At 50.8% G+C, this 27,220-nt stretch overlaps 2 protein-coding genes across 2 annotated transcripts in view; one reads left to right on the top strand and one right to left on the bottom strand.

Annotated features, from left to right (window-relative positions):
* The window catches only part of Acsbg2 (acyl-CoA synthetase bubblegum family member 2), a 30,511-nt gene extending 23,255 nt beyond the window's left edge, over positions 1-7,256 (bottom strand). The window contains exons 1-2 of the mRNA XM_027416969.2: positions 7,202-7,256; positions 1,379-1,608 (exon numbers count right to left, since the gene is read on the bottom strand). Coding sequence (XP_027272770.2) covers positions 1,379-1,608; positions 7,202-7,256 — 285 coding nt within the window. The remainder of the gene's footprint in view (positions 1-1,378; positions 1,609-7,201) is intronic.
* Positions 7,257-11,450: 4,194 nt separating this feature from the next.
* Positions 11,451-25,949, top strand: LOC100773414 (long-chain-fatty-acid--CoA ligase ACSBG2). The gene is made up of 12 exons (XM_035445850.1): positions 11,451-11,696; positions 17,187-17,275; positions 17,657-17,777; positions 19,227-19,307; positions 19,605-19,754; positions 19,842-20,048; positions 20,397-20,578; positions 20,710-20,943; positions 21,745-21,962; positions 22,081-22,220; positions 23,969-24,215; positions 25,861-25,949. Exons 1-12 carry the CDS (start codon positions 11,451-11,453, stop codon positions 25,947-25,949), a joined length of 2,004 nt encoding a protein of 667 aa, XP_035301741.1.
* The last annotated feature ends 1,271 nt before the right edge of the window (positions 25,950-27,220 follow it).

The following is a 27,220-nucleotide window of genomic DNA, read 5'->3' as shown; positions in this document are numbered from 1 at the left end:
GGTATGAGATGCTTAGAGAAAAGCCTGATGCTGAAAATGAAGGATTTGTACCCTCAGGGTGAGACCCCACCCGGATAATCCTGCAACCCATGAAAGAAGTTAAAGGAAGGCTTATGCAACAGGAAAGCAGCAATGAGTCAAAGCACGTGCACACAAAGGTCTGGGGTGTTCAGGCTCCACCACGAGCGGCAGCATGGCTTGACAGCATCAGCCGTATGGTTCTGGTCATGAAGGGTGGTTGTGGAATCTCCCTCTGTGGTTCAGGGAGGCACTGAGGCCAGGCATGTGGCAGGGGAGTCCCTGCCCGGGGGCTGTGGAAGTGAAGCTTGGGTTGCACTGGAGAACCCAAGATGAAGGAGATGCTAGAACCACCCTGCCATTGAAGCTGGAAAGAACAGAGACCCAAAGAGCCATCCAAGCTCTCTGACACCAGAGTGGCAGGACATGGCGTTCCCTGCTGGATCTCAGTCCTTCTTGTGGCAGAGTTTCCTCACTGTGCCGCCTTCCCGCCCTTTTGGAATGACGATGTATGTTCTGAGTCATTTCGTGTTAGAAGTATGCAATCCCTGTCTTGATTTTACAGTTAAGAGACTGCTTTGGGGTCTTAGAAGAGACTTCGGGGTTTGAAACAGTGTTAGACTGTGATAGACTCCGGGGACTTCTGAAGTTAGACTGGATGCGTTTTTGCATTATGATATGGCCACATGTCTTTGGGGCCAGGGAGTGGAATGCGGTGTTTGAGTGAGAATGGCCTTCGTAGGCTCATATGTTTGAATGCTTGGTCCCCAGTGGGTGGAACTGTTAGGGAAAGATTAGGAGGTGTGGCTTTGTTGGAGGAGGTGTGTCACTGAGGGTGGGCTTGGAGGGTCCAAATTCCACCCCAGGCCAACCCTTGTGCTGTCTCCACCTTGCCCACAATGTGTGAGCTGTCACCTACTGCTCCAGCACCATGCATTCCTCATGCCCCCACCGTGAGGGTCATGGACTAACCCTCTGAGACTGTAAGCCAGCCCCAGTTGAATGCTTCCTCTTATAAGTTGCCTTGGTCATGGTGTCTCCTCATGGAGCCCAGGCTAGACTCTGGCTCACTCTGTTGTCATGGATGACCTTGAGCTCCCAGCCCTCCTGCCTTTCCTGCCCAAGTGAGGGCGGCGGGTGTGCACCACCATGCCTGATTCATGTGGCACTGAGGATGGAGCCCAGGGCTCTGTGCATGCTGAGAGACCACTCTGGTCACTGAGGCTCCACCCAACTTCTTGCTTGTTTTCTGAGACAGGGTTTCAGTACCGTAGGCTGGCTCAGAATTTAGGACCCCAGAGTCTGCCACCCCACTCTATGGACCACTGCTTCCGAATGGCTGATGCAGGGAGCTGCTCACCTTGATGAGAGATTTGGCTGCCTTGCGGCATGCTTCGTAATACTGGCTGAATGTCAATGTGTCCCACTTTCTGTCGTTCTTCGATGCCAGGGCTGGGTAAGCACCAAATCGCTCAACAGACTCCTGAAACAGCTCAGGGATGGTCATTGGGGTCTCGTGGCCGGGTCCATGTCTGGAGAGCCTCAGGAGCACCTCTTCATCACAGTGAGTGCTCCACAGCTTGAGAGGAGCTGTAAGAGTCATGGGTGGGCTTGGGTGGTGCTGGGTGGAACTTTGGGCTCTTCTACACTGGGCCAGTGCTCTACAGCCGAGCCACAGCCTCAGCCCTCATGGGCATTTTCTAAACAGTTTTTGTTTTTTGTGTTTTGGTTTTATTTTGAGACAGGATTCCTCTGTGTAGCCTTGGCTGCCCTGGAACTTGCTCTGTAGACCAGGCTGGCCTTGAACTCACAGAGATCCACCTGCCTCTGGCTCCTGAGTGCTGGGATTATAGGTGTGTGCTACCACTGCCCGGCCTTCAGAACATTTTTACATTTATTTGTTGATGTGTGTGTTTCGCCTGAATTTATGGCTGTGCACTGTGCACCTGCAGTGCCTACTAAGGCCAGAAGAGGGCACAGCAAGCACTCTTAACCACAGAGCAGCATCTCCAGCCCCCATCGGGATTTCCATCCAAATGTTGGAGGCTTCATGGCTAGAGGGGCTGCCACCAAGCTGACCTGAGTCCAGGCCCCTGGAAGCACGAGGGGGGGGGGAAGCAAGTTGCCTTCTGACCTCCACATGCACACAGTGGTGTGCTCCACCCTCAAAAACACACAGATAAATGTAATTCTTTCTTTCTTTCTTTCTTTCTTTCTTTCTTTCTTTCTTTCTTTAAGGAGCCAGGCATGGTGCCTCCTGTTTATCAGGTCAATGCTCAGTGCGGGTATGAGCAGGCTCGGTCAGTGAGGGCTTGCTGTGCATACATGAGGACTTGAGTTCAGGTCCTGTGTGCCCTTGTTAAAACATGCAAACAAACAAAACAAAACAAAAAAACTCAGGGGCAGCATGGTGGGCCTATAACCACTGGTTCAAATAGATGGACAGATCGACAGACAAATAGATATAGATAGATGTAGACTTACAGACAGATAAGTTGATGGATATAGACAGATGATGGATGGATGGATATTGATGATAGATGGATAGGTAGATACAGATACATATATACATACATACATACATACAGATACATACATACAGATACATACATACAGATACATACATACATACATACATACAGATACATACATACATACATACAGACAGACAGACATATACATACATATAGATACATACATACATACAGATACATACATATATACAGATACATACATACAGATACATACATACATACATACAGATACATACATACAGATACATATATACATACATACAGATACATACATATATACAGATACATACATACATACAGATACATACATACATACATACATACAGATACATACATACATACATACAGATACATACATATATACAGATACATACATATATACAGATACAGATACATACATATATACAGATACAGATACTTACATACAGATACTTACATACAGATACAGATACATACATGCATACAGATACATACATACAAATACAGATACATACATACAGATACATACAAACATGCATACAGATACATACATACATACAGAAATACATACATGTAGGGGAAGCTGTAGCCAGACTGTTCAGGCTTAGATACCTCTTTCAGATGACTTTAGGGTTTAGTTAAAATAGATAGTTAGGATGTGACATAAACAGATTGTTTTATCTTCTTATATTTTACCTTTATGATTATTAGTTTTGGATACATTAAACTGTTAAGTTTTAATACTCTTTTAGACTAAAAGGGGAATTATAGGGGAAGCTGTAGCCATGCCTACTTAGGGGCTGGCTACAGGTGTGCCTGACCACGCCCTCACAAGCTTGCGAGGGCGTGGTCAGGGGATGTAGGGTGACTGCGTTTTCGCTTTCGGTTTCTCTTTTGGGCTTGCGTACAGACTGCTGCCACGCCTGCTGGCTAGGTCGCTCTGTAAGTAAGACTTTTCCCTATTAAATACCCTTATATTTCTACCTGACTCCGTATTGGTAATTTCCCACTATACATACATACATGCATACATAGGAGAGTGGCTGAGGAAGACACCTAGCATTGCCTGCTGGCCTCCACATGCATGTGGGCACACACACACACACACACACACACACACACACACACACACACACACAGTTTGAGGTCATCCTTAGCTTCATAGTGCATTCAAGACCAGCCTGGGATAAATGAGACATGGCGTCCAAAGGGAAAACCAAGAAACAAACTGAAACTGACAGACTATCAGACACCAGGGTCATGGGACATCAGTGCACTATCTGGTTTAGAGACAATGAGTTCCCAGTGGTTCCCAACCTTCTTAATGCTGCGACCCTTTAACACAGAGTCTCATGTTGTGGTGACACAAAAAGTTATTTTCCTTGCTACTTCATAACTGTAATGAATCTGTGTTTTCCCATGGCTATAGAGCATTTTCTTAGTCATTGATGGGTAGGGCACAGCCCATTGTGAGTAATGCCATCCCTGGGCTGGTGGCACTGGGTTCTATCAGAAAGCAGGCTGAGAAAGCCATAGGGAGCAAGCCTGTGATTAGCACCCTCCAATACCTCTGCATCAGCTCCTGCCTCCAAGGCTCCTGCCCTTTGTCAGTTCCTGTCCTGACTTCTTGGGTGGTTTGAATGAGAATGGCCCCCATAGGCACTTATGTTTGAATACTTGGTCCCTATTTCTAGGGCTGTAGTGTGTGTGTGTGTGTGGGGGAGGTTTAGATGTGGCCTTGCTGCAGGAAGCATGTCACAGGGCTTTGGGATTAAAAAGCCCCATGCTGGGCTGGAGAGATGGCTTGGAGTTTGGGAGCAATGGCTGCTCTTCCAGAGGTTCTGAGTTCAGTTCCCAGCAACTACATGGTGGCTCACAACCATCTGTAAGAAGATCCGGTGCCCTTTCTGGCCTGCAGGGATACATCACCGTATACATAATACAAAATAAATCTTTTTTTTTAAAAAAGCCCCATGCTAACTCTACTTTGCTGTCTGCTTTCTGCCAGTGGTTCCAGATGCAAGCTTTCAGCTTCTGGTTCCTGCTGCCATGTCTGCTGCTTGCTGCCATCCCTCCCACCATCAAGGACTCTCAGTCCTCCAAACCATAAACCAGACAAAGCCTCTTCCTTAAGCTGCCTTTGGTCATGGTGTCATCACACCACTGAAAGTAACCAATGCACCAAGGATCAGAGAAGGCCAGAAGGGAGCCACAGAGCATCAGCAACAGCCATGCACATGAACTGCAGGCTGGAGAGGAGGGGCCTGCAAGTGTGTGTATTTATGTACATATCCATTGAGTAGATGTTCCCTCCGAGATCAAAACACTCCACCATGCCAAGAACGCTCACAACAATTCGGAACCTTCAGGAAGTCCCTGAAACTGATCAGATTCACCAGCTCCTCCCTCTGCGTGTCCGTTGGTTTGTGTCAAGTTGACACAACCCTAGACATGTCTGGGGGAGGAGCCTGGATTGAGAAAAAGCCTCCATCAGATTGCCAAGTAGACAAGTGCACTTCCTAGATTGATGGCTGATGTGGGAGGGCCCAGCCAGTTGGGTGTGGCCCCACCCTGGGCAGGTGTTCCTGCATGGTGTAAGAAAGCAGGCTGAGCAAGCCGGCGGCGGATTGGGGGGGGGGTGAGCCAATAAGCAGCACCCTGCATGGCCTCTGTTTTAGCTCCTGCCCTGATTTCCCTCATGACGGACCATGGGCTATAAGATGAAATGAACCCTCTCCTCCTCAACTTGCTTTTAGATGGTGTTTATCCCGGAAACAGAGACCCTAGCTAAGGCACTCCACAGATGTATACAATTGCTAACAACTGCTGAGACATGCTTTCAGAGTCGTTTAGCTGCTTTCAGACCAGCTGAGGCACCTGGAAGGAATGCTCTCCAACCTGTTGTGTGGCCAGCAGGCTGTGCAGTACACTCTAGGTTCCCATCTCTGTGAGCTGTCACCCGTGCTGGGGTGGGCCTTGGTGACACAGCTGTCTCCCCTCACCAATATGCCTGGCAGTGACCCCAGTAAAGCTCACAGCTCACCAAGTGGGACTTTGGTGGTGTCCGTACTTTGTTCTGCTGTGGGCTCCTTACCTGGGGTGAGTGGACATGTATGTCGTGTCTCCTTGGGAAAAGTCTTTCTTGTCACACAATGGGGGTGACACACAACCAACAGTATGTGTATGCATGTATATGTTTGTATCTGTGTGTATAGTCGTGTCTGTGTACATACATCTGTATGAAACAGTGTGTATGGATGTGTGTATATACACAGGAACACATGGAAACCCAAGGTCAACATCCGTGTCTTCCTCAGTTGCTCTCCACCTTGTGTTTTGAGGCAGCATCTCTCACTGAACACAAACTCCCTGACTGGCTAGGCTGGGGCCAGGGATTCCCAGGGATCCTCCTGTCTCTGTTCCCGCAGTGCTGTGGTCACAATACAGAACCACCACATCTAGCCTTCCCATGGGCTCTGAGGGGTTCAAACTCAGGTACCCATGCTTGTGAAGTCATCTCCCAAGGCCCAAGACAAGTTTTTACAAGGTCAAGACTGCTGGAGAAGGGGCCACACAAGCCACCACTCTCCCCACCCTCTCCTCTGAGAAGGGCTGGTGCAGGGGTGAGCAAAGCTGTTCAGATCACACGCTGACCTTGAGGTTTGCTCAGGTACCTGCATAATGGCCACAAGTCACTAAAAATAGTGTCATCTATAGGAGGGGCTCCTAGGACGTCACCCATATGGGCACCATCTCAGTACAGAGGTGCTGCCAACTCTCCGTGGCGTAGATGTGTGTGATCATTCGTGGAAATGCATACACACACACACACACACACACACACACACACACACACACAATCTTTTTTCAAATTTTATGTGCAAGGATGTTTTGCTTGCATGTATGTCTATGTACCACACAAGTGGCTGGTGCCCACGATGGTGAGACAAGCGCCTCAGATCCAGGGGCATCTGTTGTAGTTACAGACAAACCTGAACCATCACACGGGCTCTGAGAATGGAACCCAGGTCCTCTGGAAGAGCAGTCAGTGATCTTACCCACCGGACCATCTTCCCACCCCATGGAATCTTTTTTTAAAAAAGTGTTTGTGTGAGTTGGGGGTTGGTGGTGCATGCCTTTAATCCCAGCACTCAGGAGGCAGAGGCAGGCAGATCTCTGTGAGTTTGAGGTCAGCCTGGTCTACAGAGCGAGTGCCAGGACAGCCAGAGCCAGGATTACACAGAGAAACCCTGTCTCAACCCCCCCCCCGCCCCAATGAAATAAAAAGCAAAAGAAAAGAAAAAGTCCCTACATGATTTGTTTTGTCAGCTGACACTATTTCTGGAAGAGGCTCAGTGAGGAACTCTCTAGGTCATGTGTCCTGCAGCATGCCTAGGGTGTGGTGTCACCTACCTCACTTCATCCCCACTTATGTCACTTTTGCCTGGATGTCTTACTGTAGTGCCAGAAACTAGATAATATGTAAGTGAGCTTCCCAAAGGGCAAACAACCCCTAGTTGTCACCTGTAATCTAAGTGACTGAACTCCAAACTGCCTACCAGGAAGAACACAACAGCCAGGCAGGTCAGGCACACTTGGCCAAGATGGCCAGGTGGCACTGTGGGACAAGGTGTTCACCTACTCCCCAGTGCTCCCTGACCATCACAGACCTGGGGTGACGTCCATGCCTCTGTCAGGGTCCTCTGCCTTCTTTTCTTGAGCCATTCTTGGTCCAGCCTTTCCAGATTCACAAGGAGTGTTCGTCAAATTGCTGCACGGCCACGGGTGTGCATCAATGAAGAAAACAGATTCAGTTTGGCAAGAACAGCAGAGGGACCGACCTCCATCCCCTGGTGATGTCTGCCTGACCCTTGCTCGGGATTGCTTTAGTCATGCCTGATTTGGCCTGGGAAGATTTCTAAGTTAGGGGGTGTTCAATGGTGAGGTTTTAACAGAGACTTCTCCCCCTCCCTCCTCTCCCCCAATTCTTCTATCCCTCTTTTTTTTTTTCAAAATTTTTATTGGGCCATCCAGACAGCTCGTAGGTGAACACTGAGTCAAGACTGATCACCTGAGTTCAATCCCTCGGACCCACATGGTAGGAGATAGTGGACCTTCCCAAGTTGTCCTGTGACCACTACATGTGTGTGCAGGGGCACATGTGTGCACACAGGCACAAATACACAAAATAATAATAAAATAAATTTTAAACATCTGTAGCTAGGCACAGGGTGCATGCTGTGGCCACAGCTTTCTGGAGGGCTGTGATCAGAGTCAGGGCCTGACCTTTACAATAATCAAAGCATTCTAATTTTCCTCAAGGTTAAGAATATAGAAAACAGCTGGGCAGTGGTGGTGCACACCTTTAGTCCCAGCACTTGGGAGGCAGAGGCAGGCAAACTCTCTGAGTTTGAGGCCAGCCTGGCCTACATACAGAGTTAGTTCCAGGACAGCCAGGGCTACACAGGGTTTGGTCTGAGGAGATATTTCTGTGGGTAAGCATGTGCTATACAAGCACAAGGGCCTGAGTTTGACACACCAGCATCCATGTAAAACCCCAGGTGTGGTGGTATGCACCTGTAACCCAGCTCTGGAGAGGCTGACATAGGGGCATTGCTGGAGCTCACTCAGAGCTCACTGGCAGCCATCTGACCTACTCAGCAAACTTCTGTTTCTGTGAGAGATGCTCTCAAAACAGAGGGTGAACAGTGCCTGAGGGACCACACCCAAAGTTGACCTCTGGCTTCCACACACATACACAAAGTGGACTTCAGACACCTGTTGTATGCATCAGACACTGACTGTGTGCTCCCACAGACACTGGGACAATGCACACTGTCACAGAATCTGCCACCCTGTTTGATACCAAGTACTGCGGGTGCTGGGGTTACAGAAGGGCCCTACCGGGTTCAGCTTTTACGTGGGTCTAGGAACCTGAACTCACATCCGTGCAGCAAGTACCAGAGGATCAGGAGTTCAAGGCCATCTTCCCTCCATGGGGAGAAAGTAAACTTCTGCCTTCCCTAAGTGTAGACTCTGTTTTGAAAGGGTCATGTGCAGAGGTCATCTCAGGAACCTTACCAAACATCACCCTTCACAAGGTGCAGCTCTGGCCCAAGTGGCCAGGTGTTACAAATGGACACATCTGGTCTCCAAGGTATTTCTCCTTGCACAGAGCTGGTGGGGGGGGGGTCGTCCCAGAAGCACTGGTCACCCCCTCAGTCTAGCCAGGGTGATGGTGATGATGGAGGGAGGGATGAAGGTAGATGGGTTTTTCCTGCCCCACAGAGCTTCTGCCCTGTCCAGGCTTCTGGAACTTTCTACTCAGGCCACCCCTTGTGACATCACTGGCCATCCTCCCCTGCACCCAGCCTCAGATAGAAAGTGCTTCCAGGAAAGCAGGAGCATGGGCTCCCTTGATCCATCATTCATTCACTCACCAATGTACTCATTCATTCATTCATTCACCCATCTATCCACCCACTAGTTAGTATTCAGGCATCTGCACAGGCCTGCCTTTGGGGTCCTGACAGGATAGGCCCTCAGCTGCAGCCACTAAGAGCCACTAAGAACACCTCCTGTGCCCTTTCAAGTTCCCTTTTAAAAGGGCCCCGCCCACCTCCCATGTTTCTTTCTCTTTCTCCCTCTCTCTTTCTCTACTCTTGCCCCCAGAGACCAGTCTCTGCCCCCCCCCCCCCGCCGCCCTTTTTCTGCCCTTCTCTTTCTTCTTCCAATAAACCTCTGATGTGAGGTCTGTTGTATGGTGTAACTTTTATTCATGGAGTTTTTAAAATTGCAACACTCATTCATACATTTGTATGCATTTGTGAGGTTTCTGTTTATGATTTTTTTTTACAGCTCCAGTGCTGGGCATTGTGCTTTACACTGGATAGAAATATGAGTGAAAAAAGGCAGGCCCATTCAAGTACCTGCTGGGAGCACTAACACACACACACACACACACACACACACACACACACACACACACACACACACCAAAACCCCACCATCGTGTCTGCGGCTGTAGACCAGTGGGTAGTGCTTACACAGCATGCATAAGGCCTGGGTTTCATCTCAAATGTCCCATGAATTGGGCATGGTGGCATGTCTTGTCATACCAACACTGGGGAAGGCGGAGGCAGGAGGATCAGGGGTTTAAGGTTATTCTCGGATAATAGGGAGTTCAAAGGCAGTTCTGGCTATATGAGGCCCTGCCTCACACAAATGAAAGATGCATTCACAATGTAACCTCATCACCATCCAGTGCCAGAAACTCCCCTCTCCCCATACTGAAGCTCTGCCCAGTTCAGTACTATCCCAACCCCCATGCCCTTCCAGGTCCCCACCAAGCCCTTCTGTGGCTTGCTCTAGGAGCCTCCAGGTGGGTCCCTGGGGTATGTGACCTTGTCTGGCATGTTTCACTGTATCACCACGGTTCCTCCTCACTGGGGTGGTTGCCATTAGAATGTCCTCTTGCACACTGGAGAGCCCACACCCTCCCTCATCCTGAGCATGGGCCAGGAGTCGCTCGCTGCTGTGTGGATATGGATATGTGACATCCCCAAGTCCTTCTTTCTGGCAAATGCCCAGAAGGGGGATGAAGATCACAAGGTTATTCTATTCTTAGTATTTTGACACAGGGTCTTATGTAGGCCAATCTGCACTTGGGACACTGGAGTCCCAGTGTCCTGAGAGCTCCCTGGCTGGTAGCCACTAGCAAAGTCTCTTCTGCTGCGCCTGTCCTTGTCTCCCAGAGCCAGCCTCTTTTAAAGGAGCATTGGGTCACATTGCCATTGTGGCCCTGGCTCACGGAATACAGTGATGTCACAAGGGCTGGACTATAGAAGGGAATGTCCTGGAGGACATCCAATCTGGGTGCTTCTTGTCCCGCTGTGAGTAGAGAGGGACGTGGTAACAGAGCTCGACAGGAGCTACCACTGCCCCATCAATGACAAAGCACTGAGACCCTGTGCAGGAGAGGGAAGGCCGAGGGCTGAGGGCTGTCTGCGCCCCAGCCTCTCTCCAGAAGCTCCTGGCAACTAGGCAGGGAAGGTACTGAAACACCGTAATCTTTTCTCCTTCACCCTCTCTCCTTCTTACTATTCCCTTCCCCAGGGTCTCTTGTAGCCCAGGCTACCATTGAACTAATTCACAAGCCACACACACCTAAAGATCTGAGTTCAGTTCACACACCTTCAAGAGGAGGACCCCTGGTTCTCACTGGCAGCAGGTTCGTGGGGGTGGGGGATGGATGGACGATGCAGCTGAGGAGGACATTGGCCTCCACCTCTGGCCTCCGCACCACACACCCAGGAAGCATTCTCACTAACACCCAGCTTGTTTAGTCTCCTGTGCCAGCACCCGCAGCTGGTCTGTAGGTTTTCACTTTTGTCCAGCCTACTCCTTACTCCACTCTGTGAGAGGGCAGGCATCCTACTTAGTACACCTGACCCCTGTAACCTTGTGTAAACATCTGTGTGCCTTGTCTCTGTCAAGGAGATGTCTGACCCCAAGGAACAAGATGGCCCTGAAGGTACCCTCTCTATCACGGCAGCAAAAGCCTTCCTGACAACCAGAATTTGCAACAAAATGGTGAGAAAGACAATCGCACAAAGACCTCCAGACTCAGAGAGAAAGGTCTCAGGTGAGAGGCCCCCTACCCCCGGTGCTGGGAGAGGGTGACAGGGCCAGCACGGGGTCTCGGGGAGTCCTGTCACTCCAGCACACTTCCTGGGACGGGTAGCAGAGGAGCACTGGTCCCAGAGGGTGGGTGGCCAGTGCGGGTGAGGACCTTGTGGAGGAGGCAGTTGTACCAGGGGAAGGGTGGCACCTGTGGCCATGTGACCAACCATCCAAGCCTTATTGACCTATGGCTGCAGTCACCATGACTCTGACCTCTATCCAATCCTCATGGGGAAAATGACCTCTGACCTCACAGCAGAAAACTCCTTCTGGACAACACAGCGCAATGGTGAAGTGAAGTTGCGTATGGACAAGAACTCGGAGGACGAGCCTCCGGTCACAGTGCCCGACATGATCATGAGCGCCGCCACCAAGTACTCACACTACTTGGCAATAGGCTGCAAGTACAAGAAGAGCTGGCAACTGCTCACCTACATCGAGTACTACGAGGCCTGCAGGAGGGCTGCCAAGGCCTTCCTCAAGGTACTGCGCCTGCGCGTGCACCACTGCGCCGCCCCACCTGCGCCTGCAGGTGATTCCTGTCGTTCCTTCGTGCCACGGAGCGGCACACAGCCATTAGTCTCGTAAATTACTTGCCGCTCTGTGCCTCAGTTTCCCCATGTACAAGATTCATCCTGCATTTCAAAGGAGCATTGTGTGTGTCCTTAGACCTTGAGGATAGTTTCTGTATTACCCTTATTTCGGGTCTTTTAATCTTGTACGTGTCTGCCTAGCAGAGCTTTTTCAGGCGTACCACAAGTAGACTGCGTCATATGATGCAGTTAAATACATTCATGTAAACAATGAAATCTAGAGTGTGCATATTCATAAATATGAACGCTTTCACACAGGGCACGTGTGTTGTGTGAATACTGTGTGCTTTCCTACATACAACATATACAAACAGGCTGGAGATGTGGCATGGCGGTTACAGCACTGGATGCTCAGTACAGGACCAGGGGTCGATTCCCAGCACCCACATGGTGGCTCACAACTGTCTTGTCACTCCAGCTCCAGGGGACCCGAAGCCCCTTCTGGCCTCTGTGTGTGCACATGGTGCACAAGCACAAATGTAGGCAAAACACCCACATACATAAAAAAGTAAAAACATTGTAAGAAAGAATGATCCCTTCCAAAAGCACTTAGTCCCTGCACAGCTGAGCATTCTTAATGTGTTTTGTCAATACATACATCTCCTAGTGTTCAGCCCCCCCCCAGTCCTGTCTTTCTGGCTACCTAGTGTCATGATGACACCTTGGTTGGTTGGTTGGTTGGTCCATGGGAAGCCACCATTTCACCTTCTGGTGTTTGTTGAGTAAATGAATTTATTTTTTTTTAAATGTCCATCTTTCAGATTAGGAAAGGAAATAAAACAAAGCTGAAGCCACTTGCCCAGTCAGGCTGGTAAATAACATCAGTCAGAGATCCAGAACCTGATGAAGAAAGGGAGGTGGAAAGAGCAGGAGGTAGGGGGTGCAGTTTTAAACTGTGGTGGACAAGGAGTGGTACACAGACAGTAAGATTTCAACCAAGTCGGGGAGGAGCTATCTGGAAATTTACTGAGGAATATAACAAGCCAAGGGCACAATGCTTTCAAAGGCCCAGGGCCAGGAGGCACGTTCTCTGCAAAAGATGCCGCCTGGTGTGTGTGTGGGGGCAGCATGTAGGAAGGATAGAGGGTGGTGATGGATGGATGGCTGGATGGGTGGATGGATGGATGGATGAGTGGATGGATGGATGGGTGGATGGATGGATGGGTGGATGGATGATGGATGCATGGTAGATGGATAGATGGGTGGATGGATGGGTGGATGGATAGATCGGTGGGTGGGTGGATGGATGCATGGATGGTGGATTGATGGATGGATGGATGGATGGGTGGATGGATGGATGGATGGATGGATGGGGAAATGGACAGATGGGTGGACGGATGGGTGGGTGGATGGATGGTTGGATGGGTGGATGGATGGATGGATAGGTGGGTGGATGGGTGGATGGGTGGATGGATGGTGGATTGATGGATGGAAGGGTGGATGGATGGATGGGTGGATGGATGGATGGGTGGATGGGTGTGTGGGTGGATGGGTGGATGGATGGGTGGATGGATGGATGCATGGTGGATGGACAGATGGGTGGATGGGTGGATAGACGGATGGGTAGATAGATGGGTGAATGGGTTGATGGATTGATGAATGGATGGGTGGATGGGTGGATGGGTGGATGGGTGGATGGGTGGATGGATGGATTGGTGGATGGACAGATGGATGGGTGCGTGGATGGATGGGTGGGTGGATGGATGGATGACTCGATGTTTTGATGGGTGGATGGTTGCATGGATGGGTGGATGGAAGGAGGAATGGATGGATGGATGGGTGGACGGGTGGATGGATGGATGGATGGGTGGATGGATGGATGGATGGGTGGATGGATGGATGGATGGGTGGATGGGTGGATGGAGGGAGGGAGGGATGGATGGATGGGTGGATGGGTGGATGGATAGATGGATGGATAGATGATGGATGGATGGATGGATGGGTGGATGATGGATGGATGGGTGGATGGATGGATGGATGGAAGGATGGATGGATGGATGGAGGGAGGGATGGATGGATGGGTGGATGGGTGGATGGATAGATGGATGGATGGATGGATGGATGGATAGATGGATGGGTGGATGGATGGGGAAATGGATGGATGGGTGAATGGATGTGTGGATGGGTGGATGGGTGGATGGATGGATGGATCGGTGGGTGGATGGGTGGATGGAAGGATGGGTGGATGGATGGGGAAATGGACAGATGGGTGGACAGATGTGTGGATGGATTGATGGGTGTATCGGTGGGTGGGTGGATGGAGGATGGATGGATGGATGGATGGGTGGATGGGTGGATGTATGGATTGATGTTGGATGGATAGGTGGTCGATGGATGGTTAGATGGATGGATCTATGGTTGAATGGGTGGAGGGTTGATGGGATTATGGGTGGGTGGATGGATGGTGGGTGGATGGGTGGATGGATGGAGGGATGGATGGATGGATGGATGGGTGGGTGGATTGATGGATGGGTGGATGGATGAGTGGGTTTGTGGATGGATGAACTGATTGATGGATGGGTGGATGGATGGATGGATGGATGGGTGGATGGATGGTGGATGGATGGGTAGATGGATGGAGGGATGGATGGACGGATGGGTGGATGGGTGGATGGAAGGATGGTGGATGGATGGGTGGATGGGTGAATGCATTGTGGATGGACAGATGGGTGGATGGATGGAGGGATGGATGGATCAGTGGGTGGATGGGTGGATGGATGGTGTATGGATGGATGGGTTGATGGATGGGGAAATGGACAGATGGGTGGACGGATGTGTGGATGGATTGATGGATGGATGGATGGTGGATGGATGGATGGATGGGTGGATGTGTGGTTGGGTGGATGGATGGGGAAATGAACGGATAGGTGGATGGATGGATGGGTGGATCGGTGGGTGGATGCATGGTGGATGGATGGATGGATGGAGGATGTATGTATGTATGTATGTATGTATGGATGGATGGATGGATTGATGTTGGATAGATGGTTGGATGGATGGGTGGTCGATGGTGAATGGATGGATGGATGGGTGGATGCATGGGTGGATGGATTGATGGGTAGATGGGTGTATGGATGGAAGGATGGGTGGATGGATAGATGGATTGGTGGATGGATGGATGGAGGATGGATGGATGGATCGGTTGGTGGATGGGTATATGGATGGTGGATGGGTGGATGGGTGAATGGATGTGTGGATGGATGGATGGTTGGATGATTGGATAGATGGGTGGATGGATGGATGGGTGGGTGGATGGATGGTGGATGGATGGTGGATGGATGTATGGATGGATGGGTGGATGGATGGATTGATGGATTGATGGATTGATGGATGGTTGGATGGATCGGTGGGTGGATGGATGGTGGATGGATTGATGGATGGATGGTGGACGGATGGATGGATGTTTGGATGGATGGTTGATGGATTGGTGGATGGATGAATCGGTGGGTGATGAATGGATGGTGGATATATGGATGGATGAATGGATGGGTGTGTGGATGGGTGGATGGATGGTTCGGTTGGTGGATGGATGCATGCATGGTGGATTGATGGATGGATGGATGGGTGGATGGATGGATGGATTGATGGATGGTTGGATGGATTGGTGGGTGGATGGATGGTGGATGGATTGATGGATGTATGGTGGATGGATAGATGGATGGTTGGATGGATGGTTGATGGATTGGTGGATGGATGAATTGGTGGGTGATGGATGGATGGATGTGTGGATGGATGGATCGGTGGGTGGATGGATGCATGCATGGTGGATTGATGGATGGATGGATTGATAGATGGATGGATGGATGGATGGATGGGGGGATGGATGGGGGAATGGACGGATCGGTGGATGGATGGATGGATTGATGGGTGGATTGGTGGGTGGATGGATGGATGGATGGGTGGATGGATGGATGGGTGGGTGGATGGATGGATAAGTGGATGGGTTGATGGATGGATGGATGGATGGATGGATCGGTGGGTGAATTGATGTGTGGATTGATGGAGGGATGGATTGATGAGTGGATGGATGGATTGATGGATGGGTGGATGGATGGAAGGGTGAATGGTTGGATGAATGGTTTGATGGGTGGATGGATGGTGGATGGATGGATGGGTGAATGGATCGGGAAATGGACAGATGGGTGGATGGTGGATGGATGGATGGAGGATGGATGGATGGATTGATGTTGGATGGATGGTTCGATGGATAGGTGGTCGATGGATGGTTAGATGGATTGATCGATGGTTGGATGGGTCGATGTTTGATGGGTTGATGGGTGGGTGGATGGATGGATGGGTGGATGGATGGATAGGTGGATGGGTGGATGGATTGGGAAATGGATGGTTGGGTGGACAGATGGGTGAATGGTTGGATGAATGGTTTGATGGGTGGATGGATGGATGGATGGATGAATAGATGGATGGAAGGATGGGTGGATGGATGGATGGATGGATTGGTGCATGGATGGATGGGTGGGTGGGTGGATGGATGGATGGATTGATGGATGGTTGGATGGATCGGTGAGTGGATGGATGGTGGATGGATGGTTGGAGGATGGTTGGATGGATGGATTGATGTTGGATGGATGGTTGGATGGATGGGTGTTCAATGGATGGTTAGATGGATTGATCGATGGTCGGATGGGTGGATGTTTGATGGGTTGATGGGGTGGGTGGATAATGGTGGGTAGATGGGTGATGGATGGATGGATGGATAGGTAGGTCGATGAATGAATGGATGGATGGATGGGTGGATGTATGGGTGGATGGGTGGATGGATTTATGGGTAGATGGGTGGATGGATGGATGGATGGGTGGATGGATTGATGGGTAGATGGGTGGATGGGTGAATGAATGGATTGATGCATGGGTGGATGGATGGATGGGCGGATTGGTGGATTGATGGGTGGATGGTGGCTGTGCTATTGGATGGGTTCATGAATGGATGGATGGATGTTTGGATAGATGGGTGGATGGATGGATGGTGGATGGTTGGTTGATTGATAGCCTCTTATGGCTCACAGGCATGTGGATGAATGGGTAACATAAGAGTGTGGTGGAGATATTTTGCTTAGCATTACTGCTATGTGGCACCCGGAGGTGGAGGACAAATGAAGGGACTGAGATTCTTATCTAAAGATTCCTGTGAATCGGACGATGGTGGCACACACCTTTAATCCCAGCACTTGGGAAGCAAAGGCAGGATGATCTCTGTGAGTTTTAGGCCAGTCTGGTTTACAGAGAGAGTTTCAGGTCAGGGTACAAAGACACACAGAATAATCCTGTTTGGAAGAAAGAAACAAACAAACCAAAACAAAAAAGATTCCTGTGAAGTCAGGGTGAAGACAGCTGAGTCTCTCAAAGGTTTCTCCTCCCTTAGGTGGGTCTGGAACGCTTCCATGGTGTGGGTATCATGGGCTCCAACTCCACAGAGTGGGTGATTGCCAACATTGGAGCCATCATGGCAGGGTAAGGGGCACCATGGCCTGTCCTTGGAAACCAGTTGGGTTCTTTCAGTTCAGGGAGTACACATGGGCTACAGTTAAGTTTTTGACAGGGTTTGTCAACAACACAGCCCTTAGAAAACTCATTTCTCCCTTCCATTCTCTCCCCATCAAACTCATATACATTCTTTAGTCCAGCATTTATACCCTTTCCTCCAGATATACTTATTTCTTTGGATACCCTAGCACTGAGTCCTCCTTATACTCACGTAGAACATTTGTGGGAGCTCTGAAAGGGGATCCCCTGAGTCCCAGCTTCTAAGGAGGTATAAAGACCCCCCCAAAACCCCACAATTCCCCAAAGCACTCACTCACTAGGACTTCAGCTCCTGCACTCTGCTTCCAGTGGCATCTCTGTGGGCATTCTGTGCACCAACTCACCCAAAGCCTGCCAGGTCATTGCTGAGACCTCAGAGATGGACATCTTCGTGGTGGATAATGAGAGACAGCTGCAGAAGGTTAACCAGGTGAGTCTCTGGGGGTATGTGGGTTCTGGGATGGTCTCAGTAAAAGGACTGGTGTCTGTACTAGACACCACAGGACCAAGTTCTCAGCACAAAGGGTATTTGTTTGCACAAAGGGACAGATGGCAGGGAATAAGAGACAAAGATAGGAGAGAGAGGAGGAGGGAGAAGGGGAAAGGAACAAGGAAGAGGGGGCAGGGGTATTTGCCCTAGAGGACAAAGGACTGCTTCTGGATAGAGAGGAGACAGATGTGGCTTAAAGGAAAATGGCGGTTTGTGAAGGTAAAACAGGAAACCCTGTGTTAGGATGTAGTCTTTAATTTTAAATGGGCGTGTTATTAGGTGAGCCACAGTGGGTTTCTGGTTGCTGGACTTCAATACTTTGATAGCTGAATCTTGGTAGTCAGACACAGCAAGAGGAAGTGGCCAAATAAAGAATAGACCTTGGTGTGTAGCTTTAGGAATATAATCTATTTTTTTTTCAAGGCAGAGGGGATGGAGGGAAGGGCAGGGCTACCAGAGCCATAAGCTTGAGTGGGCTAGTGGGACTTTCTTGGATCTGTGGGGTCTGGGACGCCCATGCCTGCTTCACAAAACACAGTAAGAGCACTAAATTTAAAAACTTCTAACTGTGGAGAGCAGTAGAGGAAAACACCGATTCCATGCATGTGTGAGCATGTACACACACATACATGCACCAGAAATGAAATAAGATAGGAAGGAATGGTAAGGAATTGGGGAGGGTGTGTCTCAGTTGTGGAACACCTGTTTGGTGTATATGAGGCTCCATGCATGGAATAGAAAATCAAATGGTTTAAAATGGAATAATTGTGTATTTTCACATGTTAAGAACACTGGGGCAGGGGCTGAAGAGCTGGCTCTGCACTTAAGAGCACTTGCAAACATTCTGCTGGCTGCTCTCATGTTCAGTTTTCAGCACTCACACTGTGGTTCAGGTGCACCTGTAACTCCTGTTCCAGGGATCTGATACCCCTTCTGGCCTCAACATAGCAAAGAAGCCATGCAGGTACACATATATGGACACATGATAAAAATTTTATCTGGGGCTGGGGCTGAAGAGATGGCTCAGTGGTTAAGAGCACCAACTGTTCTTCCAGAGGACCTGGGTTCAAGTCCTAGCACCCAGATGGCAGTTTACAACTGTCTGTAACTCCCATTCCAGGGGATATGACACCCTCACACAGACATACATGCAGGCAAAATACCAATTCACCAATGCACATAAGATAAAATTTCAAAAGAAAAGAGCACTGGAGCTGAGCTCAGCAGGCACAGTGCTTGCCCGGCATGGATGAGCCCCTGGGCTCCATCCCCAGTACCTAAGGCCAGTCAGGATTTCAAGGTCACTTTCCACTACATAGTGAGTTTGAGTCCAGCCTGAGCTACAGGAGCCCCCACCTTTGCTGATGCTGCCCCCATGGTGTCCTGCAGATCCAGGGCTACCTGAAGCATCTCAAGGCCATCATACAATACAGAGAAGACATCCAGGAAGTACAGCCAAATCTATACTCGGTATGTCCGGACAGGGGAGTCAGAGATGGAAAACCAGGCACAGGCCCAGACACGGAGGGCAAGCCTGGTGCTGGGTGGCACGGAGAGTCCAGAGAAGCCAAAGTGGGGTTCTTTAGTGTGTGTCCTTATGTGCCTGGCATTGTGCTCTTGAAGTTCCTCCACTTTGGAGCATGTATCAAATGGCTTTCCTTTCATGACTACTATTCCAGTACACAGATGGAGCTAAGGTGGCTGGGTTGGGAGGGTCTCTGGGGCAGCCTCGACTCCTCCAAAGCCCATTGGCCAGCCTTTCTGCAGTGGAAAGGCTTCCTGGACCTCGCAGATGGCATCTCGGATGAAAAACTGGACCAAATCATCGACTCACAGAAGCCTAACCAGTGCTGTGCTTTGGTATACAAACAGGGCATCTCTGGGCCCCCGAAGGCCACCATGCTCAGCCACGACAATGTGAGCGGTGCTCCCGGAGGGAACTGGCCCAGTGAGGTAGATGTTGGAACTAAGAACCTAGGCCTGACTTAGTGAGGTATCTTTCAGATCACATGGACCACAGCGGCCACTGTTCAGAGCCTAGAGTACAAGTGTCCGCCTAATGGCCAGGAGGTCCTTGTGAGCTACCTGCCGCTCTGCTTTGCCGGGACCCAGATCTTGGATGTATGGGTGGCCATCTCCGTGGCTGGAACAGTCTACTTCCCCTCACCAGAGGCAGGGAAGTGGAATGGACCAGCACGAGCCCCTGGCACGGTGAGCTCTGGGGGTGAGAGCGACAGTGGCCAGATGTGGGCAGCAAAGTAGGGGAGGCGGGGATCCTTCACTGTCTTTGTGCCAGCTGTGGTAGATGTGAGCGAGGGGCGAAGTGATGGGAGTAGGGGGCAGGCGGCTACAGCGCTCCCTGTGCCCCCCAGACTCTGCTAGCCCTTTTCTGGCCCTCTTTTTTCGCTCCCCCACTCGAGGGCAGGGGCCTCTGTGGTGTGGCTCTGCCTGTTACCTGCGCTGTCCTCGGCCCCAACCTGGTCCCCAAGCTGAAGTTTCCCGCCTCATGGACTTGGAGTGCATGGGGGTCCCCCAGCGCCCCCATCCCGCCCCATCCAGGGCTTCCTGACGGAAATGCTCCGCGAGGTCCAGCCCACCACGTTCTGCGGCATCCCATGGGTGTGGGACCGCATGCTGGACAGCCTGAAGACCAAACATCTGGACTCCACCGCCTTCCGCAGGAAGATTGACCGCTGGGCTATGCGCTTAGGGCTCAACACCAACAGGAGGCGGTTGCTAGGGTACCACGGGCGAGCGGGCGAGCGGGCGGGCGGGCGAGCGGGCGGGCGTGCACTGGGGGCGGACGGGGACCAGAGGATGGCGACCCAGGCAGGGGCAGTGGTCACACGTGGCCATGGCTCCGCTTCTAAAGGCAGATCCACCAGCCGCTGTGCTATGGCCTGGCCAAAAAGCTGACCTTCGACCCTGCCAGGAAGTTCCTGGGTCTCAACCATTGCCAGCAGTTCCTGAACCTGGGTTTGGGGCTGCCGAGGAACACGCTGGACTTCTTCCTCAGCCTGAACATACCCATCTTTGACATGTACGGCTTGACCGAGTGCAGCGGACTGCACGCTCTGTCCAGCCACCAGGCCTTCCGACAACTGAGGTGGGTCGGGGGCAGGGTCTGTCTTCCCCGGGGACAGCGGCGGGTCAGGGGTCCCCGGGATGCGGGCCACCCCTGAGCAAGCGACTGCTGCTCTTCGTGGGCAAGACTTCCTTTTGCATTTCTCTGGGATGTTTCTGTCTGTGGGGTGGGGATGAGGGAAGGTGGGATCCAGGCCCCTCTGAGTATCAAGCAGATGCTGGGCAGCCACACATAGCGGGCAGCCTGGCGACAGACTGGGAAACCCAGGCCTCTGTGGACATTGCTTCGGGTTGTGCATGAGGCGAGGCACAGCAGTTTTGAAGGTTTCTATCTGTAGCCCTGGCTGTCCTGGCACTCGCTCTGTATACCAAGCTGGCCTCAAACTCACGGAGATCTGCCTGCCTCTGCCTCCTAAGTCCTGGGATAAAAGGCGTGCACCACCACCCCCGCTTTGTTGCATTTTGGTTTTTGGGATGGAGCCTCCCTGCACGGCTACGGTTGACCTCAAACTTAGAGCAAACTCATTGCTTCAGCTTCCCAAATACTGCGATGACAAGCGTGTGCTATCACATCCAGTTTTGGGCTGAATCCTAAAACATCAAACCCAGATGGCCAGCCTCTGTGGCCTCCGTCTGACCCTGAGAATGCAGTGTGACATGTGGTTCTCTGTCCTGACTGCACTTTGGGGCCTTAACCTTAATTATTTCATGTTTTTCTGCCCTGTTTTGTTGTGACTAGGGAAGGGGTGGGAGGAGAGAACTAGACAGGGTATGCGTCCTGGTGGGGAGCATGCCAGCCCTGCTATCCCCTGCACGCCCACAGCTGTGGGAAGGCACTTCCCAGCGCCCTCACAAAGGTGGAAAAGGAGAACCGGGAAAACGTCGGGAACTTGTGTGTGTGGGGCCGCCACATCTTCATGGGCTACCTCAATGACAAGGTCAACACAGCGAAGAGGGTGGACAGCCAGGGCTGGCTACACACAAACGACCTGGGCTTCTTGGATGTCGACAACTTCGTCTATATCTTGGGGAATAACGATGGTGAGGAACGTGTCACAGGGTACAAGGACGGAGGGGCTGTCAGGGGCTGTCCTCACTGCGGCCGGTAAGCCACTTGATGTCCCTTCTCAGAGACAAATGCTTTTCATTCTTGCCACAGATCTGATCACGCTAAGCTCAGGAGAAGTAATCAACCCGAGTCCCATAGAGGAGCGAGTGATGATTCGAATCCCCATTGTGCGCTATGCAATGTTGGTGGGCCAGAACGCCCCATACCTGTGCGCCCTCCTTACACTGAAGGTACCGGGAGGCTCCCATGGAGCAAGACTCTGACAGTACCGAATGAGGACAGGCTAGATGAGGGTCATTCAGTCACTTAGTCACCATTTTAGTGGCTTTTGTCATTGTGACTAAATACCAGAAGCAATTTAAGGGCCAGGGGAGATGTTACATGGATAAAGTGCTTACTATGCAACAATGAGTATCTGGGTTTGGGTCCCAGGGCACATGTGTGGAGCTGGGCTTGATGGAGCACACTTTATAATCCCAGTACCTGGGAGACCAGCAACCCTCCGGGCCAGTAAGAGACCATGCCTCAAATTTCAAAGGCAAACAGTGCCAGAGCACCAGCACCTGACACTGACCTCTGACTTCCACGCACCATGCCCCCATGAACATGTATACAGACACTTACACACAAAATTTTGTTTTGATCTTTCAAGAAAGGATTTTTCTATGTAGCCCTGGCTGTCCTGGAACTTGCTCTGTACACCAGGCTGGCCTGGAACCCACAGAGATCCATTTGCCTCTGCCTCCTGAGTGCTGGGATTAAAGGTGTGCACCACCACCACCCAGCTTAATTTTTAAAAATGTTCTTATTATTATGGGTATCTGTGTCCATGTGCCACAATACCTGTGAGGAAGTCTGAGGACAGTTTTGTGAAGTGCTTTCTTTCCTGATATACAAATGAAAGTCAAAAAAAAAAAAAAAAGGATGTCTTTCTGTATATATGTTTCTCTTATTGGTTGATGAATGAAACACTGGTTGGCCAATAGACAGGCAGAAAGCATAGGCGGGACAACCAGAACAGGAGAAGGCTGGGGGAGGAAGGCAGAGGGAGGTCACCACAGAGAGACGCCATGCTGCCCAAGGAGCAACATGCTGGGTTATGGGTGAACCACAGCCTTGGGGCAATACATAAATAGAAATGGGTTAATAGTTAAGAAAGAGCTAGCCAATAAGAAGCCTGAGCCACTGGCCAAAGGTTTTATACTTAAACCTTTATTTTATACTTAAACACTTAAACTTCATGTGTTTATTTGGGGCAAAGTGGCTGTGGGAACAGGCAGGACAGAACCTCCGTCTTCACTTTCCTCCCCACCTGCACACAGTTCCAGAGATGAAACTCATGCCCTAGCCTTGCAAGGCCTTCACCAACTGAGTTACCTCACAGCTCTGCTTTCTCTGGGGACCCCTGCCCACATTCAGGATGGGCCTTTCATCTAAGTTAAGCCTTTGGAAACCCAGACATACCCCAGGGGTGTGCTCTCGAGGTGACTCTAGGTCCTGGTCCAGTGACACTGAAGATGTGCACTGAGGAAGCTTTCACCTGGAGTCACACCCCAGCTCTAGTTGTTGATTCTGGGGAGGGATACAGAGTGCCTGGGAGTGTAGAAGAATCTAGAATTTTCCCTGTTGACCAGTGTCCCTCAAAGCATGGACACAGGGCCACTGGCATCAAGGTACCAAATTGAGGATATCCACCACAGCGTGGTTGACGGGGAAGATAAGGTGGGGCTTGAGAGCTGTCTCAGTGAGAGCTTGCTGCCAAGCCTGACACCTTGAGTTCAATCCCCAGGACCTGCATGGTGGAAGGAGAGAACCAACTCCCAGATGCCTGCTCTGCAGCTTGCATGACCTTTGAGCATGCAAAGATGGGATCGGCAGGGCTCTCTGATGCTGTGGTGCCTGTAGCCTGGAGGACCCAGGTACCATGGGAATGGCCCCTGAAGCATGCTCACAGAACACTAACTCTGTCTGCCTACAGTGTCAGATCAATCCAGAGACTGGAGAGGCTCGGAGTGCCCTGACCAGCGAGGCTGTGGCCTGCTGCCGGAAGCTGCGGAGCCAGTCCACCTGGTTGACAGACGTCCTATATGATCGTGACCCCCTGGTCACAGAGTTCATCAGCCAGGGCATCCAGGAAGTGAATGCAGAAGCACCCTCAGAGGCCGCCAAAATCATTAAGTGGGTCATTCTAGACAACGATTTCTCTGTTGGCGGCGGGGAGCTTGGTGAGTGAGTGGCAGGCATGAGTGATCCATGGACCCTCTCGGCCTCCTAGCCCCAGGCTTCCACTGAGTACATGAAGGGTTTGTGGTCATATGGCCTTAGCTGATATTTCCAACAAAGCACACTTAAAATAGGTGTGGTGGTACACATTTATCAGCCGAGAACTTGGGAGCCAGGCAGGAGACTCATGAGTTCAAGGGCTGCTCAGGGTACCGAGTGAGAGAGACCCTGTCTCAGAAACAAACCTGGGGCTGAGGAGACGGCTCAGTCTGTGAAGATGATGGCTGCACAATCATGAAGACTTGAGTTTGATTCCCCAGACCCATGTTACAAACAAACAAACAAACAAACTGCAGGCATGCTGTTTGCCTTTTAAATTATTTACTTTTATTTTTATGTGTATGACTGTCTGAATGTATGTTTACCATGTTTGTCCTGTGCCCACAGAGGCCAGACAAAGGCATCAGATCCTCTGCAACTGGAGTCAAAAGTAGCTGTGAGCTACCATATGGGTACTGGGAACTGAACCTAGGCCCTCTGCAAAAGCAGCTGGTGCTCTAACCACTGAGCTATCTCGCAAATGCTGGGGAGGCTGAAACCAAGGAATCCCTGGTCCTCTGTGGACCATCAGCCTAGTCTACTTGGCTAGCACCAGGCCAATGAATGACACTGTTTAAAAAGGGGGGGGGCTAGAAGTAGAGGTACACACCTTTAGCCCAGCACTCAGGAGGCAGAGGCAGGCTGGTCTATAGAGTGAGTTCTAGGACAGCCAGGGCTACATCGTGAGACCCTACCTTGGGGGAAAAAAAAAACAAAACACATTGGGAGCTCAGGAGATGATTGGTGGCTATGGCAGCTTCTGTGTGATGGCAACCGGGCTCCTCTGAACAGCTGGGTGTAGTAGAGCAGGTCTATTTCCCCATGCTGTGGGGCATGGATGGGAGGACCCCTGAGGCTTGCTGCGTAGTTCAAAGATGAGTGAGAGACCCTGTGTGAGAGTGATGGAGCGTGACATCTGACACCCTCCTCAGGCCAGGTGAGCACACACCCCCACATCTGGAGCCAGACAGATGACTTAGGGGTTAAAGGCACTTACTGCTCTTGCAGAAAACCCAAGTTCAGTTCCCAGTGCCTACACACACACACACACACACACACACACACTGGGCAGCTCACAACCACCTGTTAACTCCAACTCTAGGAATCTGATGCCCACTTGTGACCTCTGAGGGTACTGCAAGCGCACACACACACACACACACACACACACACACACACACACACACACACACACACACTATTTAAAATAAATCTTCAAAAACATCTCCCACATCCAAGCCCTGCTTTTATAAAACACTTTCCTCTCAGCTGAAGATAGGCCAACACCAGACCTAATTCCTGACTTTTGGGGGTGCAGAGGCAGCATTTGGGTGTCTTTGAGTGTTGGAGGATTCTGGACTGGAACCACAAAATATGGCCCAAGGCTGTTTGGACCCCAGGTCCCTGGGGTGGCATCTCCTTGCCTACGTTTTAATCATCCCCTCCATGACTGCAGGAGAGAACTCTTGGGGTGCCCCAGATCCCAATGCACTAACAAGCACTCAGCCCTTCTGAGAGGGGCTCACCACAGTCTTGCTTCCATCACAGGGCCCATGACCAAGTTGAACAGGACCGCTGTGGCCAAGATATACCAGGAGGACATCCAGAAATTCTATGAAAGGAGTCCAAGCTCCTAGCAGCCGTGTGCACCCCAGTCTTTGTTCAGGTGCTGGTAGTTCTGTTTTGTCATCCTGCCTGTCAAGGGACAACTTCTACAGTGGGATGGGGATGGGGGCAGCCAGGGGGGAAGTGCTCTATGTATGTGGGTGGAAGGCATATCCTGCCCTCTAGTGTTGGGATCTGAATTGTAAAGGAATAATTAAATGTGTTCACTAAAATGGTGGCTCTCACCCAGAAGTGATTTTGTCAAGGGACACTGGGTGACATCTGACTGTGGTGACTGGTGTGAAGTGGGTGGAAGCCCAGGACACTGCGCAGCACTCAGCAGGGCCACAGGCCACAGACACCAGGGTAAGACCCTGAATTACAGCAATTGCTGATCCAGGCTTCATGTTGACACCTCAAGCAAGACTCCCAAATTGAAAGGGTTCCCACCTCAGACTTTTTTTTTTTTTTTAAGACTTATTTATGTATACAGTATTCTGCCGGCATGTATGTCTGCAGGCCAGAAGAGGGCACCAGATCTCATTATAGACGGTTGTGAGCCACCATGTGGTTGCTGAGAATTGAACTCAGGACCTCTGGAAGAGCAGCCAGTGCTCTTAACCCCTGAACCATCTCTCCAGCCCTACAGACTTTATTCTTACACCGAAAACTACACTTGCTTTTTGTCATAGTGGTCTAGAGCCCAGGCTCTTACCATGGGATAGTTTTCAGACACACCTCCAGCCCCACACCAGGAGATTCTAGGCAGCGCTCCACCTGCATGCCCCAGCCTCACTAGATTTCTAGGCAGGGGCTGGAGCTATAGAGGGTTGTGAACTGCCACTTGGGTGCTGGGAACCGAGTGTGGGTCCTCTGCAAGAGCAGCAAGCTCTCTTAACCACCGAGCCACTTCTCCAACCCACTTACACACTGTACTAAAGGAGAAGTTGAGGAATTGCTAAGACCTACAGTTTTCTTTAGAGACAGTGCAAATGCTCCCAGTGGGTACAATAAAGGCAAACAAAGAGACCCAAGAGCAGCCCCTGGGCATGGAATTTATGGGGGCACACTCAGGAGATCTCATGCTGTTTTCATAAGAACCAGTTGGGACCCCACCCCCAACCCAGGCTCTCAACACCTCAAACTACAACAATGAGCTTGTTTTGTGGTTTTTCCAAGACACGGTTTCTCTGTAGACCAGGCTGGTCTTAAACTCACAGATCTGCCTGCCTCTGCCTCACAAATGCTGGCATTAAAGGCCTGTGATGTGACAGCTTGTGCTGGGGTAGCCCTGGGGACACAT

This window comes from Cricetulus griseus, chromosome 5 (genome assembly GCF_003668045.3).
Source record: "Cricetulus griseus strain 17A/GY chromosome 5, alternate assembly CriGri-PICRH-1.0, whole genome shotgun sequence".
Taxonomy (NCBI): Eukaryota; Metazoa; Chordata; class Mammalia; order Rodentia; family Cricetidae; genus Cricetulus; species Cricetulus griseus.
The sequence above is the reverse complement of the archived record's forward strand: the minus strand, read 5'-3'. Positions and strand labels throughout refer to the sequence as shown.